Below are 17,225 nucleotides of genomic sequence, written 5' to 3'. Positions count from 1 at the left end.
AAGCACACACCACCAGCATCAATGACAGAGCTCTTTCAGGACATGGCCAGAATTTTGCAGTCAGGGACTACAAACAGGTCTGAACTAAATGCATAAAAGGAAAAAAGGAAAAAAAAAAAAGGAAAAGAAAGGAAAAAGAAAGGGGGAAAAAAAAGGAAAAAAAAAAGGAAAGAAAAGGAAAAAAAAAAAGGAAAAAAAAAGGAGATGGTAATAACAAATGAAACAAAGAGTCTTAGACTGTATTGTTGTGGGCTCCAATAAAGTGATGCTTCAAATCTCTGAGTAATGACTGCTAGCATGAATATACCATTGTGCCAGAGGAGAGAAAAATGCTTTTGATGTGCTACCAAATGGAGACTTTTGTAAACAAGTGGAGCACAACGTAAATGTGTTCATCACTGTCAAAGCTTTTGGGGTTTTTCACGTGCATAAAGAACATCCTGGTGCAGTGTGCAGGAAGCAGCTCATTTAAAATAAAAATATTATGAATACACAGATAATAAACCACACAAAATGAACAGGGTTTTTTTGTTTCATTTTTTGGGTTTTTTGTTGTTGTTTTTTTGTTTTTGCTTGGTTTTTTGTTTGTTTGGGGTTTTTTTAGAAAAAAGAAAAATCATTCCATTTTGTAACTACTTAATTCTCTGAGTGGCCAGGAAAGGCCACAGATCAATAAAGTGTTTGTGAAAGATTGAAAGGAAACATAAACCCCAATTCTTCTGGCTGTTTGGCATCTTTGTAAACTTTGAGCCGGGCAGGACATCCACAAGACCATGGGAATGTAGAGCGAATTGGGTCCTTTGTTAGCAGGGGTGCCATGGCGTTCCATGTATCACAGCCCAGGAATGCAGCCTTTGCTTTGACCGCCGATAGAGAAAATGCATTCAGCCTCCAGCACAGCTGCCAAAGCTGGCAGAGAAAAGATAATGAAAGTAATAATTGGAGTTCGGATTGATACTGGCAAGGAACACTAAACGAAATAAACTTTCATTAGAAAGGGGTGGGGAGGAGCAGGGGCAGAGAGTGGAGGGACACTGCCTCATGCACAGCTTTGATTTTGGAGGCATCCTGCGAACTTTTACCTCACACCAGGAGCTGGCTGGTGTCCCCACAGCAGTCGTGGCAAGCAGTGGTCCCCTCTGGCAGCCCTGACGTTACTGAGGCTAGCTGGGGTTCAGAGTGCCGCCAGCACTCCTGCCCACAGGAGGGGAGGCTCCAGTTCCAGGAATGAACCTTCTGAGCAACTCCCAGAAAACGATTTTCCAATATGGGGAGGAGAGAGGAGTTGATTATAAATAACAATTATTTGCCCCAGCTCTCGTGCAAAGTAATTGATATTTATAAGCCATGGCTTAAAAATGGCTCAGCTTTGCTTCACAAAAAACCCCAACTCTGGCAGAGTGAAACATGTACCCTGGCCATGTATCACAAACACACAGCATGACAAAGACTGTCTCTTTTCCCTGTGATGAGGAGATAGAAGTGGATTTAGGTGAAAAAAACCCCAACCAATCCACACCATCTACCACCATCCCTTAAAGACCCTTTTCCTCTTGCATACATTTGTCCTTGCTACTGGCATTGAGACAATCCTCTGCAACAAAGCACCTTGCTCTCATGAAGGAAAGCAATTCTTTCTCATTGTGCCACCAATAATCAGAAACCCACATCTTCAGCCTCACTGTCTGACTTGAAGAACAAAAGGCAGTTTTCAGTCTTAACCCCAAGATCTGATTTAAAAGGAGAAAGGGAGGGGGAAGACCTTGACCATTCATTAACAACAATTTTTTTTTTTGGGGGGGGGGGGAATTCTTTGCACACAAAGTAGTACTCCAGATATGTATATGGAGCCTGAATTCAACATCTTTGAGCAGAGCAAACCTTTGTGGAGAAAAAAAAATCATGAAAAGGCACTGGAGATTAACGCTGTTCATTCAGGAACGCTCCAACCCCTCCAATAGCCAGTTTGAAACAAAGTATACCCCTGTCTAATTGGTGTACAATTGTGTCAGGAATAGAGGGAGAAATAATTAAAGTTAAAGGGAAGAAAAGAGTACAATTCGGTCATTATTTCATACTCCTCAGCTTTAAATGGTACTTTGGAGAAATAAGGAATTGCAAAGTCGCCTTGTCTCAGAAAACCTACAAACTTTACATCCCAGCTTTACATAATTGACTTACTTATAGACCCACTAGCACACACAAATGCGTATTTCACATACACCCACGTTTATATAGACTTGCAGCACTTGCTACGAGTTCTCTGATTTAACTATTCTTAAAATGACTTGATAGGTTCAAAGTCTGCTTTCGACTCCTAATAAATCATTGCCATAACTTGGCATTTAAACCCACAATGCAAAATCATATTGAGCCCACGGAGGTGGGTTTTGGGGATTTTGTGGGATGGTTTGGGGGGAATTTTTTTGGCTGTTATTTCTTTAATTATTTAAACACACACACAAGGTATCTGTGGCATACGCTCTGCCCTAAACACCAGATATATTTAATTTAATTTGTCTTGAGTGGCAAATTGAGAGAGAAACCAAAGCCTAGAACATAACCAGCACCTGTTCACTTATTAAATTGTCTGAGAAAGCACAGCTTAAGTTTGCTGTATCTGTACTCCGCTGCAACCATCAACCCAGAGTGCAAGAACCAAGCAAATACCACCAACAAATGTAACAAAGCTTAATACCATACTTAAGTAATAAGTGGGCAAGAAGCCCTTTCGGGAGGAAGCACTCCAAGAGGAAAGTTTTGCTTCCAACCTGGAATCACATGTATTTATTTAGATCTGTTTAATAATCTCAATTATTGTATGCAGTCCCTGAGCAGTCTTGTGTGACAGGGCTCGCCAGCTTCCCCTGAGGTTCATTTTTAGCCGCATACCACCTACAGCAATTAGCTGCTTGTGCTTTTGTCTGTTTTCTGGCACTATGCCCTTCCCTTTTATGGCATTCCTCTTTTCTACTTGGACTAGATGTTTGCAAGTCTCCTGGCTTTGAGCTATTTCAGCAACAATTGCAGTTGAAATACTTAAGATTCTCATGAGAAAGATGGCTGGGAGGACTGGGGGGGTGGGGTGTCAGCGTCCCAGAGAATGACTTGGAAACCCAATTTAGTGTCATATTTAGCTCCCAATATGGAATAAACACACACAAAAAAAATGCCTTCTGAAAATAACACCCTACACACATCCAGTTGGCACGGGCAGCAAAGTGAAAATCCAGTGCACAGAACAGAGGAAAACAAGTTCTAAGATATAAATGTAGCCTGAAATGTCAACTAGCAGCAATTTCCCTTTTTTTGAAATCTTGCAACTGAGTGAAAGGGAAATCTTTTCTTTCTAACAATCTTTTTTTTCCACGAGTGGGATGGGAAGAGTACCACAGCCTTTTCAGTAGCAGCAGATACTTTACATGTGCACTTCATCACACGTAACTGGAGTGAAGTGACTGCTCCCAAAGGATGCTTGATCACAGATAAATCAAACCTCCTGGAAAAGGAGCACAAATGAAAACATTTAATATTATCTATTGCCTGTGCCCCAAAATCTGATGCACTGCCAATTCTGATGAGCCTTGACCCAAGGTAGAATTTAACATTTCAGTCTAAATTTCATGTATTGAATGATACCATGTATAAGCACAGAACAGAAATAACAGACAGGAGGAAGAGGATGGCAAAAGTACTCACACAGTGTCACACAAGACCTGCTGACATTGTAAAAGGATGGTGGCTGAGTGCCAATGAGCTGTTTAAAAACAGATTCAGACATGTCCTATTCAATTTTTGAATGTAAAATCCAGGCCTACAGCTTTTCCCAAAGCTCTTCATGGCTGGCAAGGAGACTCCCAGGCTGCTGAAGAAGAAAACTGGCTTCAGGAAGGACAGCTGTATGGCGACAACAAGGTATAAGGACGATGGAAGAAACAGCCTGCACACATGCTTGATCCAGCAAGAAGAAACATTTCAAGTCCACAAGCCCATGGCACCTCCATCCTCCCAAACCTTGCTGCAACAAAGGTCACTGGCACAACAGTCTCATTTATTTAGAGGTTAATGTGAATGGCAAAAGGTGTGCTGTATACAGGTGTGGAAGGAAAAGATAACCATCACAGATACCCTGAAAAAGCTGCTATAGCTCAGCATAGCCACTCACAAAGCTATTCAGGTGATGGACATAGTACCAGTGTAGACTTACACGCAGTTTTAACCCATTGCCTTACCCATAAAGATATTCCACTCGGCATCCAAGTCCCCTTGGTTGGCCAAGCAGCCTCTCATGACATTAAAGCAGTAGTTGTAGCAGGGCTTCACTGATACCAGACCTTGGCAGTGTGGGCAGTACATCATTTTTAGCAGCGCTCGTGTACCCTGTGGTGTGGGGTTCACCTTTATGAGAGAAAAAGAGAAAAGGACAAGAAAATCAGCCCTCGGTCACTAAAGCAAAAAAACCCACACATTTACCCCAAAATGTAGGGGACAGAGCTGTGCAGAAGAGATGCAGTGGGGTCAGGCATCCCCATCTGGTCCCTGCTTACGTGGTCCAGAGATCTGAGGAACAGATGAAGGGGTCTGGCTCACCTCCTTGGGTGTATCTGCCACTCCAGGGGACACAGACAGCCCCCATATCTGCAAAACATTATTTGCACCATGCAGTACACCCTGTATGTTGTGGACTTCCTCCCAAGGAAAGGACAAGCACCTCAAGGGGACAGGCAGCACTCAAGTTCAGGGAAGGCAGTAAAATGCAGCAAAGTCAAAAAATGTCACACAAGGCTCTGAGCCCTGCTGCAAACACATGCTGAAGATGATGATGCTGGGATTTATCGGGAAAAAGTGGGATGTCAATGCAGTATGTCTGACAGGATCCCTGTACCAAACCCACTGGGAGCGTACTCTCCTCCTCGGTGGGGCTGCGGCTCTTCCCGGACAATTGCCCAGCAGGGCTCCCAGCACAGAGATCAGCTTCTTTATCTCACATTCAAGTCCCTCAACACGGCATTTACATGACAGATACCCAGGTCCATTTATACTCAGTACTCATCACACTCAGTAATGCCATTCCCCACAGCCAAAGGAGGTGGCAGCTACAACCCTGCAGCTGAGGACAAGCCGGGAGGACCCTCGAAGCTGCTGGGTGTGTGAGCAGAGCTGTCTACAGCAGGCACGTCACCCCTGACAGGGGTGCTTCCAACCCTCAACAGGGCTGTTTTCCAAAGTGACTCATGGTCATTCATGTTTGATTCACTCTCTGGCCCAACTTCAAAATATTCATTGAAACCATTTCCATCCAGTCAGTCCAAGGAGCATTAGCTCCATCCCTACCACATGGTGGGTCCATCTGAAGTGTTGAACAGAGAAGCTCCCTCAAGAGCAAGTTTAAGTGTTAACTAGCCACACATGAAAATAGAAAATTGAGATGCAATCAGAGATACACTGACAAAACAGAAGTGGTCTCTGATGTTTCAAACAATGCACCTGAGACTCCTTGTAAAGCACTTAGGGAACTGCTCTAAAGAGGCTGTGATCCAAGACTGTGCTGGAGGAGACACACAACATCCCTGAGAAAGAGTGAAGTCCCTCAACACAAACAGCTGGAGATGTGGATGGCCTTCATATGTCATCTGCTGGAGGTCTGGGAACTGACTTCATGGCAGAGAGGACAACAGGACTAAGTGGAGATGAATGTACATAAGGAAGATCCAGTACTACACTTTTGCTGAGTACCTTACTATTGCCCATCTCAGTGCAAGGACTATGGAGAAACTAAGCCTAATTTTCTCATGCAAAAACTTGTTGGCAGCCCATGAAACTAGAAGGCAACAGATTTTAACAAACCAGAAAAGAAAAAACATTACATAATCAGGCTGGCTTTGTTAATAACATCAGCAAATTTTTAAACCCTCTTTTCTTACGGAAGGAGATGACAGATAAAGATCTGCTGTGTTTCTGACAACTCCAGAAAAACCATGGTTTCTCTTCAGTAAGCAAGTGAACTGGTTAGAGAGACAGAAGGACAATTTTCTGCAGCTGATGTAGCTCAGAGCTGGATTTTTGCTGGCCAGCAATGTTCATCAGATGGCACTTTACCCTTCTTTTTTGTCCACAAAGAGCCTGTTTGGCTGAGGAAAAGGAGAATCCATGTAGAAAGCTGTTTGTGGTGGCTGTGGAATCTGACTCAGATGCTTCGGAGCATACACACATTTTATATTTTATATATATATATTTGGAAGGCACAGTGGGAGCAAGAGCCCCAGCAGAAAGCTCCCTATTGGGACAACATGGCTTTAAAAGAGAGCTGGTTCAAATACTAAGAGCTCAAGCAACAGAAACCAGCTAAACCAGATGATTTATAGTTGGAAAACTGGAAACAGACAAATGTAAAGGTATCATCTGCTATCCAGATGGTGCAGTCCTTGCACAACAAAAAAGTGGTGGGGGGAACTAAATAACATCTCACACCCAGAGACAAGAGTTCTGAAGGATGCCCAAATTTAGTAGCTTAGTTGTTTCTCTGATAAAAATCCCTTCCTGTGTCACTCAGCAGTAGGTGATCTTCCATGCTAAGTCCAGAGGCTTATCAGTTGATCCTGGCCATCTTAGCACTGTTAGCCCTCAAAGGAGTGCTCTGCATCCTCCTCGGGAAGAAAAATAAGGAAAATGTTGATAGCATGAGCCAGGTGTTAGAGCAGCTTGAAGTGGAATGAGAAGCAGGAGGATTCCCCAACCCTATTGCAGAGAGCTGCAGCTTTACGAAAGGGATTGCATGGCAGCATGCTGCAAAAAGCCACCCGCAGAGCCGTGACCTAGGAGGCCCCTTCCCATCTTAGGTTCCCACCTCGCCCCACGAGCACCGAGTGGCTGTGGCCCTGCACAGTCCCCTGCTTTGATATTCCATAGGGGTTATCTTTACGAATCCCAGCAGATGCAGGGGAAGCTGAAGCTGCTTTCCTGCATTCCACAGCAGGCAATATGTGATGGTCAATTGGATTAGGTCGTTTGAGCAAAGACATGGAACAATTTTAAAAGCAAATGAGGTTTTGCTTCCTTCCCCACATAGGTTTGAGTCCTGCACCGAGCTGAGCAGAGGGTGATCACAAACGGGTGATGAAAAAGACAAACCAAGCCCTGCTAGTGGATGTAAACCACAGGGAAGCTGTTAGTGTGCAATACAGTTGCACGTGAAGAGGAAGACAATGGGCAAATTCATAAAATTGGCATTTTATGGTGTCAAAAAGTGACAGGAAGGCACAATCAGAGATCACCTCTAAGAGAGAGTTTTGGGGAAGACTATGAGCAATTACACCTCTTTACAACAGTGATAAATGCTTAGCTGCTGAGTATCACTGCAAGGAGAACCTTAACCCCTGGCACAGGGCCTGTACCCAGTCCAGACCAGGTCTGTCAGTGGGATGTGCCATGTGTTCCATTGGCAATTCTTCACAAGCTTTTAATGTTGGCCCTGCCATGCCAGGTGCAAGCTCTTAAAACGCCATTGTATGTAACAGTAAACCCAGATATGCTTTGTTCTGGTATTGTGTTTATCTTGGAAAGCAACTCAAGTTCATTCAAACTGTACCCTAGAATGACCCTCAAAACCAAGTAATCTCCTTTCTAATAAAGCAGAGTACCAAAGAAAGCTTTATTTGCTGGAGGGGATTTACTCTGGTAGATTTGAACCCAGGTAGTAGTAGCTGCAGTGCACATACCCTGTAAAAGCTTCTGATAGAAGTAAATGCACTCCAGTCCCTTCCTTTCATCTTGTGAAATTTATTTCCTTTCCATGGCATTCCACGCCACTGCAGCAATCTATCACCCTGCGGTTTCATCATGTAAATTACAATTTGTCCATATCTATACGCTTTGTCAAACGTGAACATTAAAAGCTGCTAACAGATGTGTTTTGGCACCAATCTTCACATTCATATCGAACTTGCTCCTTAAAAATACAGATTTGCACACAATTCACAAAAATTAAGTGAAAACCAAACAACGCAGGGCTTAATGCAAACATTTCGTATCACATTTGTTGGGGTAACATCTATTGACTTCTATTGACTGGTGAAGGTAAAAATCATGTTCTTGTAAAAATGACATGCTCTTGGCATAATAAAATCTGGTTTTATGTTTGTACCTTGTCATACCCACCCCATTTCAGAGTTTCACGTGAGGGGAATTGTTACACTCTTAGCCTTTTCCAACTTGCTGGCAATTGCAGCTGGATGTGTTCTTCTGATAGAAACATCACCACTAAAGTACACACCTATCAAGTGCAATGCCTTGTTCACAGCCTACCACAAAACCACCAAAACTCAAGATAAACTGATCTGTGCAAGCAGATGAAGTTCAGAGAAGCAACCAGATTCTTTTTCAACTCCTTCCCAAGACAAGGAATAGCTGAGGAAGGATGAGACCTCCAACCATGGACAGTCCTGCAGGGAGCTCCCACCAGCTGTCAGACAGCCAGAGCTACATTACTTTCTCTCACTCTACCCTCAAGTTAACATTAAGAACGTTAATAACAGCATTTAAAATCCTGTCAGCTTTAATAACTATTTATAATGACACTGATAACTCAGGCTTTCTTATTTTCCAAGCTTGCACAACAACAGTGTTGCCATGCCAGCAGCACAGCTGCTACAAAACATAAAAATCCAACAACTTGAAAATAAAAATAGTGAAATTACTTTTGTTTTATACTCTGTTTTCTTTGCAAAAAAAATGAATGACAGCAATACTGGCTAAAAAACTGAAGGAGTAACTTCTCAGTGACATGGAAAGATGACACTCTGAAGCTGTGAGATGCTCTAGGCCAGGAGTTAGCTTAGACAAGTGAGTTGTCATCGATTTTTGGGACCAACACAACCCTACCTGCATAATTTTTCCTTCTCTCAGTGTTGTGCAAGAGCATCATCTTGGCACACGCTGGTCCAGACATTCAGCTCACTGTGAGGCAGAACATCACTTCAGAGGCTCTTAGTTTGCTTTTCCACCCCAAATATTCCAATGAAAGTGTTTTGGAATTAACTACGTATTTAACCAATTTTGCTGGCCTGGTGCTAGAACGTTATAATTTAGACAGCATCTGGTTCAACCACAGATTTGGGCCTCTGAGATCTTGCATAAAGGAACACATTTAAGAGTGATATTTGGGAACTGCATGACTCTGTGTCTCATCAACACTTGCTACCCATGGTGATGTCTGCTGCAGCGTTATCTTGTGCAAGGAAAAGTTCAAGAGTACATTTATGCTCAGTTCCGTACTTACAGCTTGCTCCGCCTGCTCCAGATGGGACACTGCCAAGAGAAAAAGCAGAGCTCCCGAGAATCACACCACCAGGCATTCGAGCTGCTCAATCTTAACATTCCCATGCTTATCTTCCCCAACAGCAACCCCAGCCCACAAGGGGCACAGGGGACCTCAGGGTGCCAGCCAAGCAGATGCCTCTCCCTCTAAACATTTACACAGTGATGCCAGGGTCAGCATCTCCTGCTCACAGTGCCCTCGGGACCAAAGTACCTTTCACACCAAGCTTTTTCTCTGTAGGAACAAGCCTCTTCCTGTCTCAGACACCATGGACCATGATGAGAATTTCGTTTGCTTTAATGAGCAAAACAGCAGGGACATTTATCTGGGCATCTACAACCAAAACCATCCTTAATTATCCCCTCACATTGTTTTCAAAATTAGCAGCAGAACCACAGTGCAGGGCAGAGAAAGAAAAAAACCAAAACCATGCCAATGGACTGAAGTGCTCCTGCATGATGCCATAGGCTCCAAATCCATAGTCACATCCACGCACTCCAGCCCTAAATCTGAGCTGACTGCTGCTCCAGCCTGCTTTGAAGGCCTAGCACAGGCCCTCAGATGGCTGGCGCTGAGGCAGATGCAGTCACATTCTTGGCAGGTCTTCTCAGGGTCATCTTTGATGTGGAGAAGTGCTTGGTATTGTTTTCTGCACTGATGTTTGCCCTTGGTATGTGGAAGGAAATGTCCTTATGCACGGCAGCCCCTCGGTCTGGCCCCATGGCTTGCAACCTGCTGCCTGGACAGCACTGCCTCTTTGGAGGTCCCTCTGCTACACACTAAAAGGGCTCCTTGGCTCCCCTAGCTGTTTCTTAGTTGCCCACATAGCAGAAGTGTTGCCCACCCTGTCCCTTCCCAATGCATGCAAGCAACATATTCCATTTCTGTCACTTCCCTGGCAAGGTTTGCTCTTGTCCAAGCAAGATATTGCAGCCTTTGGGTATAGGAACATGAAATTCCTCCTGAAAAAGGATTACAGTCACATTCCCCTTAAGTCAAACCAAGGGCAAAAACTGCACAGAGGGAGGCTGGACCCTGGCTCTCTGACTAAACCTGTAGATCCTCAAATGGTAATTACAAGGGGCACAACTTTTACCAAAACCATATCTTGGTGACCTACTATTTGTGATGACACAGGCCTTAATTCTTATTCATTCATTTTTTTTTTCATCACTGCTTCTCCTAAGCCACAGGCTGGTCCACATTCAGTAACCCATGCCAAAAATGACAGGAGCCACAGTTCAGGTTGCTCATGCAGACGAACAGGTCAACCAACAGCTCAAGTTGTGCTCCACAGGTGCCTCATCCAAGATGAGGCAGCTCAGAGCAAAATGGGGGTAAAAAGCCACTGGGCTCCTGCTCCAGCTTTGGAGCACCTGTGGGAAGGCAATCACCTGCCCCCTCTGCAATTCTCTTCATGAACAGTTTGAAGAAAATTCCTTCCTTGGCTGCTACCATTACACTTCACTAAGGCAGAAATGCCAATACAAAGAAATCTGACCTCCTTCACCCACTGGGAACATCTCCAGCAGCCTCCTCTTGGTTGCTAATGTCTCCAGAGGACAGCAGATGAGGAAGCAGGTGTAATCCTCATATGAAACTGCATTATTTCATACAGCTCATAACTCTGCTTCCGAACTAAACACCATTTCTTGAATACAGCTTTCAAGCTGCTGCCTTTCTCAGGGTTCCCAAGGATAGGCTAAAACACCCTTTCCAGCAGCCCAGATGCTTTGGTGGCAGTTACATCTCATGTGGCTTTCAGCACACTAATGCTTGTTGAGGAGGTGATTTGAGAGCCACCTGAGCTCCCAGCAGTTCTGCCTCAAATTATACAACACAAGGGCATGAGGGTAAAGTGATAAAAGAATCCCAAAACAACAGTTTATCAGTATAAATTTCCTGGGGGGAGGGGGCAGAAAACTCTCACCACCACTGCCAAGTGCAGAAGGTCACAACCACACATCCTGGTCTGCAGAGACATGGGGACACAGGGATTCAATGCTGGGTGGCTGTATGCTTCAGCCTTCATGTGCCTCTGCTACTGACCTCCAGCCAGACCTCCCCTCCCAGCTCCTCCTGACCCTACAAAATGTTGTCAGGGAGCCTAGACCTTGATTTCACTTCTTCCCCCACAAACAAAGACCTCCACCCCATACCTGCAGCTGACCTGCATCCTACAGTGCACTTTTGCCCTCAAAGGTGTCACGACCCTCGACCAGGCTGTGGGTTTAATGGCATGCAACTAATTATGGGAACATCTCAGCAGCTTGAGAACTGCCCAGTTGCAGGTTCTCATCCTTTTTTAGTCACTCATGGCTCTGGCTTGTATTTGCTCCTTTTTTCCAGCCCTGGCCAGGGCAGGAAATGTCACTGCTGGCAGCAATTTAAGCTGGCTGACTTCAGCACTTGTCCAGGGCTAAGTAGCAGGAGAGTGATTTAGAGGATGGGCAGATTTCCGTCTCCTGAAAGCAGGGGCAGGAAGGTCAGGGAGAAAGCACCCAGTGCCAGCACAGGACAGAGGGAAGCACTGGAGGCCCCCAGCCCCTCACAGCCCACCACAGAGGCAGGACATGTCTCTAACAGGCAGAAACAGCAGATCTGCTGTTCAGAACAGATCTAGAAAATATTGGGTCCAAAGAAGGGAATTTGAGGGGTGAAGACTTGAGCATTGAAACTGTGGGGTTTAGACAGTTTGAAAAAAGTCTCTGCTTTCTCTCAAAACCATACAGCTTTCTCTCTGTTGTGTATTCTGGCAGAGTGGTACAGCTTTTGATCCACTCAAGGCTGAATTTAAAGTTATTTTCTAGCATTCTGGCTCAGAAATCAAGCGTACTTGCAGCTTTTCAGTGATCTCTCTTCTTTTACCCCTTTATTCCCAAACTCACGCAAGAACAATACTCTTCGAAATGTAACTCCCTACTGAAGAAGTAAAAATATCTAGGATCATTAAAAAGCCATCAAGGCCATTGTACTGTAGAGTGCTCTTCGCTCTCCTGATAGTATCCCGGGAAAGTACACAGCTGGGTCTTGCAGTAGTTTGTATTTCTCCTCCTGAAGATTTTCAATTAAACGTTTTTAACTTACTAGTCACAAAACACACTAAAAGTAAAACTAATTTGCATTCCTTTGGGCATTTTTTCATAAAGAAGAATGAAGACTTATCGCCCAAGTTAATCCCTGGTATAAGCAGTCATTCCACTACAACTCCTGAGTAAAAATAATAAGGAAGAAAAGTCAATGGAGTCATTATATAGAGCTCAGCAAAGCCAGGCTAATCTATATGTAATGTGGGAAGCCCCAAAACACAACCGCAGAGGAGCAGGCATAAAAACATCAGCTTTTAAACTCATGTCTAGGATTTCCCATTGTGTCTTGCAGAAACGTGATGTTAGATTCCCACTGAATGAGATTAAAACACTACAGAAAAGTTTATTATTCCTTCTACTGCTGCAACTAAAGCTTAGGTATTCAACAACAGGGACTTTTGTTACTGCTTGAAAAAGTCAATCTGTTGTAGGATTTCCAGCGCAACTTGTGGAATTAAAGTGGAAAGTAGAGCAACTGTGATTGTCCACGGCACGTGAGCTATTTTTGCAGCTGCATGGGACTCTGGGTAGCTTTCCACACTTGAGCAATTAATTCTAGGGTTGAAGGCAACTCTACACTCAAGGATCTTCAAAAGGGAAAGAGAAATCATGACGCCACCTCGAGTTCACGACTGATTCGTAACAGATGCGGGGACCATAGCCCTTGTGGTTCCGTGTTAAGTCTGGAGACGTTTTGATGAATTCTGAGCAGATGGAGCATAAACACAATCCCTCACCCAGGCACATTTACTGCCTATCGAGTAATTGCACATTCTTGAAACTGTACTGGGGCTTAATGGCCAGACCTCCCACCCAAAAATTTCATCCACACTCTACAGCAGTGAAAACCCCATCCCCTGACCACAAGAGCTGCCACACAGCCACAAACAAGTGCCACCAAATCTGAAACCCCAAGCCAGAGTCAGCAGGCTTGCCAGTGGCCTGGCACAGAGATACCACACTTCATCTGGTACCACTCCTCCCTCCCACCAGGACAGCATCCCTGAGGCTGAAAGGTTTTGTGGTCTCATTGAGTGACCCCACGTCACACATAGAGCTCTACACACCCATCCTCAACCAGCGGCACATTATTCTAACTTGAGAGTCATCTCCATTAGGTGGGGAGTCAAGGTGTCCAAGGACTTAAACCTGCCCCTGCTAACTTAAAACTCACTCCTGGAGTCTGGGTACTTTAGTCAAGCAACTCCTTCCTTGTTAATATTCTCTGCCCTGCCACACATGTTCAGGCCTATTGCCAGCTGTTTGCCTCATTTCTCTTCAAGAAAAATTAACATGGAAGCAGACTTCTTTTTTCCCCTATCCTCAGAGACAGTATTTTAATATTATCCCCATAAGTCAAAGAAAGTTAAATGATTATCTCATTTAACAATGCTGTTTGTGCTGCCTACAGAACTGCATTCTCCTTCTAATAGTACCTGAACAGCTATTCTTTTTTTTTTTTTCCTGGCACTTGGGGTGATTCAAACTCCTGCCTACTCTTTCAGCCTCACATTTTATTACTACACAACCATGTAAAGAGAAAGTAAACGTCTCTCTCCCCAATTAATGATTACAATAAATCTTCTACAGCCCACAGGAAATAAGCTGAGTTTGTTAAAAGGAAATCATTAATATTTGTTATCTTACATAATCACTACAACAGGATTATTGACTGTTCCGTATACCATACAACTCAAACTAAAGAGAAATCTCATGTCAAAAAAGAAGTCACCCCACTTAAACAACTCTGAGGTGATTTATATGAGGGAGGTAAACATTTAAGTGACCAACACATCTCAGCTGGTTTATCCCCCCAAAAAGTAACTTTACTATAAAAGTCTGAGATCTAACTTGTGCTCTGTGTGTGTCACCAAGTACAATTGGCTTCTGCCCAGTGTAGATGGCTCTAGCTTACTGTTATCACAGAAGTGCTGTTTGCTCATGTGAACTGCCTCTCCCCCATGCCCTGGAGCAAGGAGCAAATCATCAGCTGCTCTGTAACAGATGCCTGTAGCATCCATGACTCACTGTAATTTAAAGGCAATATTAAGAAGAAGATATGGCCATTACACAGCCAACATGGTTATTTCCACTGCAGAAGGCATTTAATTTCCTGCTGTTGTTGTTCTCTAAACAGGAGGAAAGCATCCACCTGGGGAATTGGGCTGCAGTACTGGACAGTGGTGTCCTCAGAATGTGACTCTACCACGCAACAGCACAGCCTACATAGATGGAGCTGGGTCCCACCCGCACTCAACTACCACCAACGCCTTTAGGTACAGGACAACAGGAAAAGATGCTGCCCATCATGGATCCAAGGGACACAGGGACAAACAGTGAGGGGACAGAGCTCACCGCAGACACTTTGCTGATGACGTCCCTGGCGACAGCCAGGCCCTGCGCGAAGGTGCGGGCAGCCACGAAGGCTCGCGTCACTTGCAGCTTGAGCTTCCGCGGCACATCCCCAAAGGGCTTCAGCTGCTCCGTGTACTTGCTGACACACTCCAGATACTCATCTGTGAAGTGGTACTGGGGGTTGACCAGCCGGAACATGCGTTCCAGCAAGCGCGCCCAAAACTCGTTGAGCATCTCCTCCAGGTTGACGTTGCCGCCCACGTAGTAGCGCTTCAGCTCCACAAAGAGGTCCTTGAACAGCTCCGAGTTCTGCATGTAAAGTCGGCCGTACGTCCGCACAAACATGTCATTCAGAGACTTCTCAGCATTCTCCAGCAGTTCTTTGAAGAACTCTAGGAAAGAGGGAGAGAAGATATGGTAAACACGGGCACCAGGTTGTCTGTTTGCACACACCTACTACAACCACTGCTTAACTGGAGAATTCAGCACAACGAGACCATCATCAAAGTGAAATGGAAAATTAAAGGACTTCCCCAAAAATTTTCAAACAATGCCTTTATCTCAAAATTTTTGATTACTCTTCATAAACTCATCCCTGAAACTCCCTATAGGCCAGAAGACTTGTATGAGTGAAATCTCTCCTATACAAATATGAATATCATAATTAAGAGTCAGCAAAAAGACAAGAAAAAGTGCAACAGTTTCTGATGTTTCCATTTAGGCATCTTAAAAGATGTAATTTCAAAGAACAGCATATTGGAAAGAAAAAAGGTGGTTTTGTTAAATAGATGTTTTGCGCAAATGAGTCCTTCTTTGCAGTTCTTGACAATTCATTTTCAAAGATTATCATAAACCACCCTCAAAAATGAACAAATTTTAATATATTTAAAAAACAAATTAAAAAATCTACCTGCAGGTTCTTTCTCCCATTTTTCAAGTTTGTCATCTCTCAAGGCAGGACCTGACCACTTACTCAATTGGTCCTGATTGCAGAAGAGGCCTCAGATGTTTGTGGCAGTGCAAAAACCCCCACAATTACACCAGAATTTTCTCAAAATCTAAGGGCTAAACACTTGGCACAATAACAAGAGATTTTTCAAACGACAAAGGACAGATAGGGCTTGAGATTTTTATCACTTTCTAAAAGCAGATCCCCACGTTGGTTCACTCTCCAGGAGCACTGGACAGCCCAGAAAGTGGCAGCTGCAATGTCTTGGCAGTGCCACATGTGTCACCAACACTGATAACAAATAGACCTGATGATGATATCACTTCAGAAGCAGTTTAAAGAAAACGTCCTGCCAAGACCACGTCACCACAGCCTTGGCACATGGGTCTAAGCACAAACTACCCTGCCACAAAGGTTTGCCTTGGAGATTTGGCATAGATGAGATAAAATAAAAAATACGGGAGAGGTCCACTAGGCCAAAAGCATTTGGGCCATTTTGGAAGAAAACTCCCTGCTCTATGGCCCTGGGGAGCAGCTAAGGAGAGCAAAGGTAGATGCCAGTGGGACAAAGCCTCCCATGCCGCCTGTTTGCTCCAGCCCCACAGGGAGCACTGGCACCCTGGGGAGTGGGCACAGCCGGGTAGGGAAGCAGATTATTTAATGCATGCCACCAGCAGTTGAGGATTCTGACCTCTGCTTTTCTGTGACTCATATTCAATAAATATTTTTTAATAAAACATGCCTCTGTGGTTTTCTAAATCCTCAAAGGAGCAATGCTTAGAGCCAGAAGCTGTTAGAAGGGGGAAGGTGGGGGGGACATTTTGGCCCAGTGTGAATTTAAACCTTGTTAAAAGACATTAAAAGTATGCTGAAGTTCAGATTTTCGTCTTCAAAGTGCTCCAGTACAAACAAAGCCTAACACAGAAAACATTTTCTGGAAAAACTGAAACATTCCATGAGTTCCTGATGAACAAAGTCATAGGGTTCAGTGCCTGACATGTCTGTATATAATGCAGCCTCTTAGGAGCACAAGCGAAATGATCCAGGGAAGATGAGATTGATTTCAAACACCCAACATGTCCTCTGTCCAATATCAGCAGGAACCTCCACTTTCGTTCCCATGACTGGCATTTCCTCTCCAGGAAGATTTTTTTCTGTTGAGTTTATACTATAGAGATTAGCATGGTGTATATTAATTTCTAATTCACTTAATCATTTTGAACGCTCACTTCCTTTCTTTGCTCAGACCTTTTAGTATCACCAAATAAGTTGTTTATTTAAATACTTTTGTACCAGGCACAAAACCTGCCAGATGTTTCAGCAAACTCTTAAAAAGAATTAGATTTTTGAAATTGTAGTGATGGCAAATCTATCAGATAGCTCCAACCATCAGTCTAAAGAACCCAAAGCAATGTTTTAAGACAAGAAAGTTATCTTAAGTAATACATCCATATTACTACAACCAATTTATTCTCCTGCCCAAACTCATTTTATTGGTTACACTCCAAAGTGGAAG

At 44.0% G+C, this 17,225-nt stretch overlaps 1 protein-coding gene across 6 annotated transcripts in view; it reads right to left on the bottom strand.

Annotated features, from left to right (window-relative positions):
• Nucleotides 1-17,225, bottom strand: part of GPC4 (glypican 4) — a 242,327-nt gene that overhangs the window by 7,664 nt on the left and 217,438 nt on the right. For all 6 annotated transcript variants that reach the window (XM_048318490.1, XM_048318493.1, XM_048318492.1 and 3 more), the window contains 2 exons: nucleotides 14,761-15,152; nucleotides 4,233-4,398 (listed from right to left, as the gene is read on the bottom strand). In XM_048318490.1, coding sequence (XP_048174447.1) covers nucleotides 4,233-4,398; nucleotides 14,761-15,152 — 558 coding nt within the window. The remainder of the gene's footprint in view (nucleotides 1-4,232; nucleotides 4,399-14,760; nucleotides 15,153-17,225) is intronic.

Source organism: Corvus hawaiiensis, chromosome 14, assembly GCF_020740725.1.
Source record: "Corvus hawaiiensis isolate bCorHaw1 chromosome 14, bCorHaw1.pri.cur, whole genome shotgun sequence".
Classification (NCBI taxonomy): Eukaryota; Metazoa; Chordata; class Aves; order Passeriformes; family Corvidae; genus Corvus; species Corvus hawaiiensis.
Note: the sequence above shows the minus strand (reverse complement) of the source record. Positions and strands in the feature narration are given on the sequence as shown.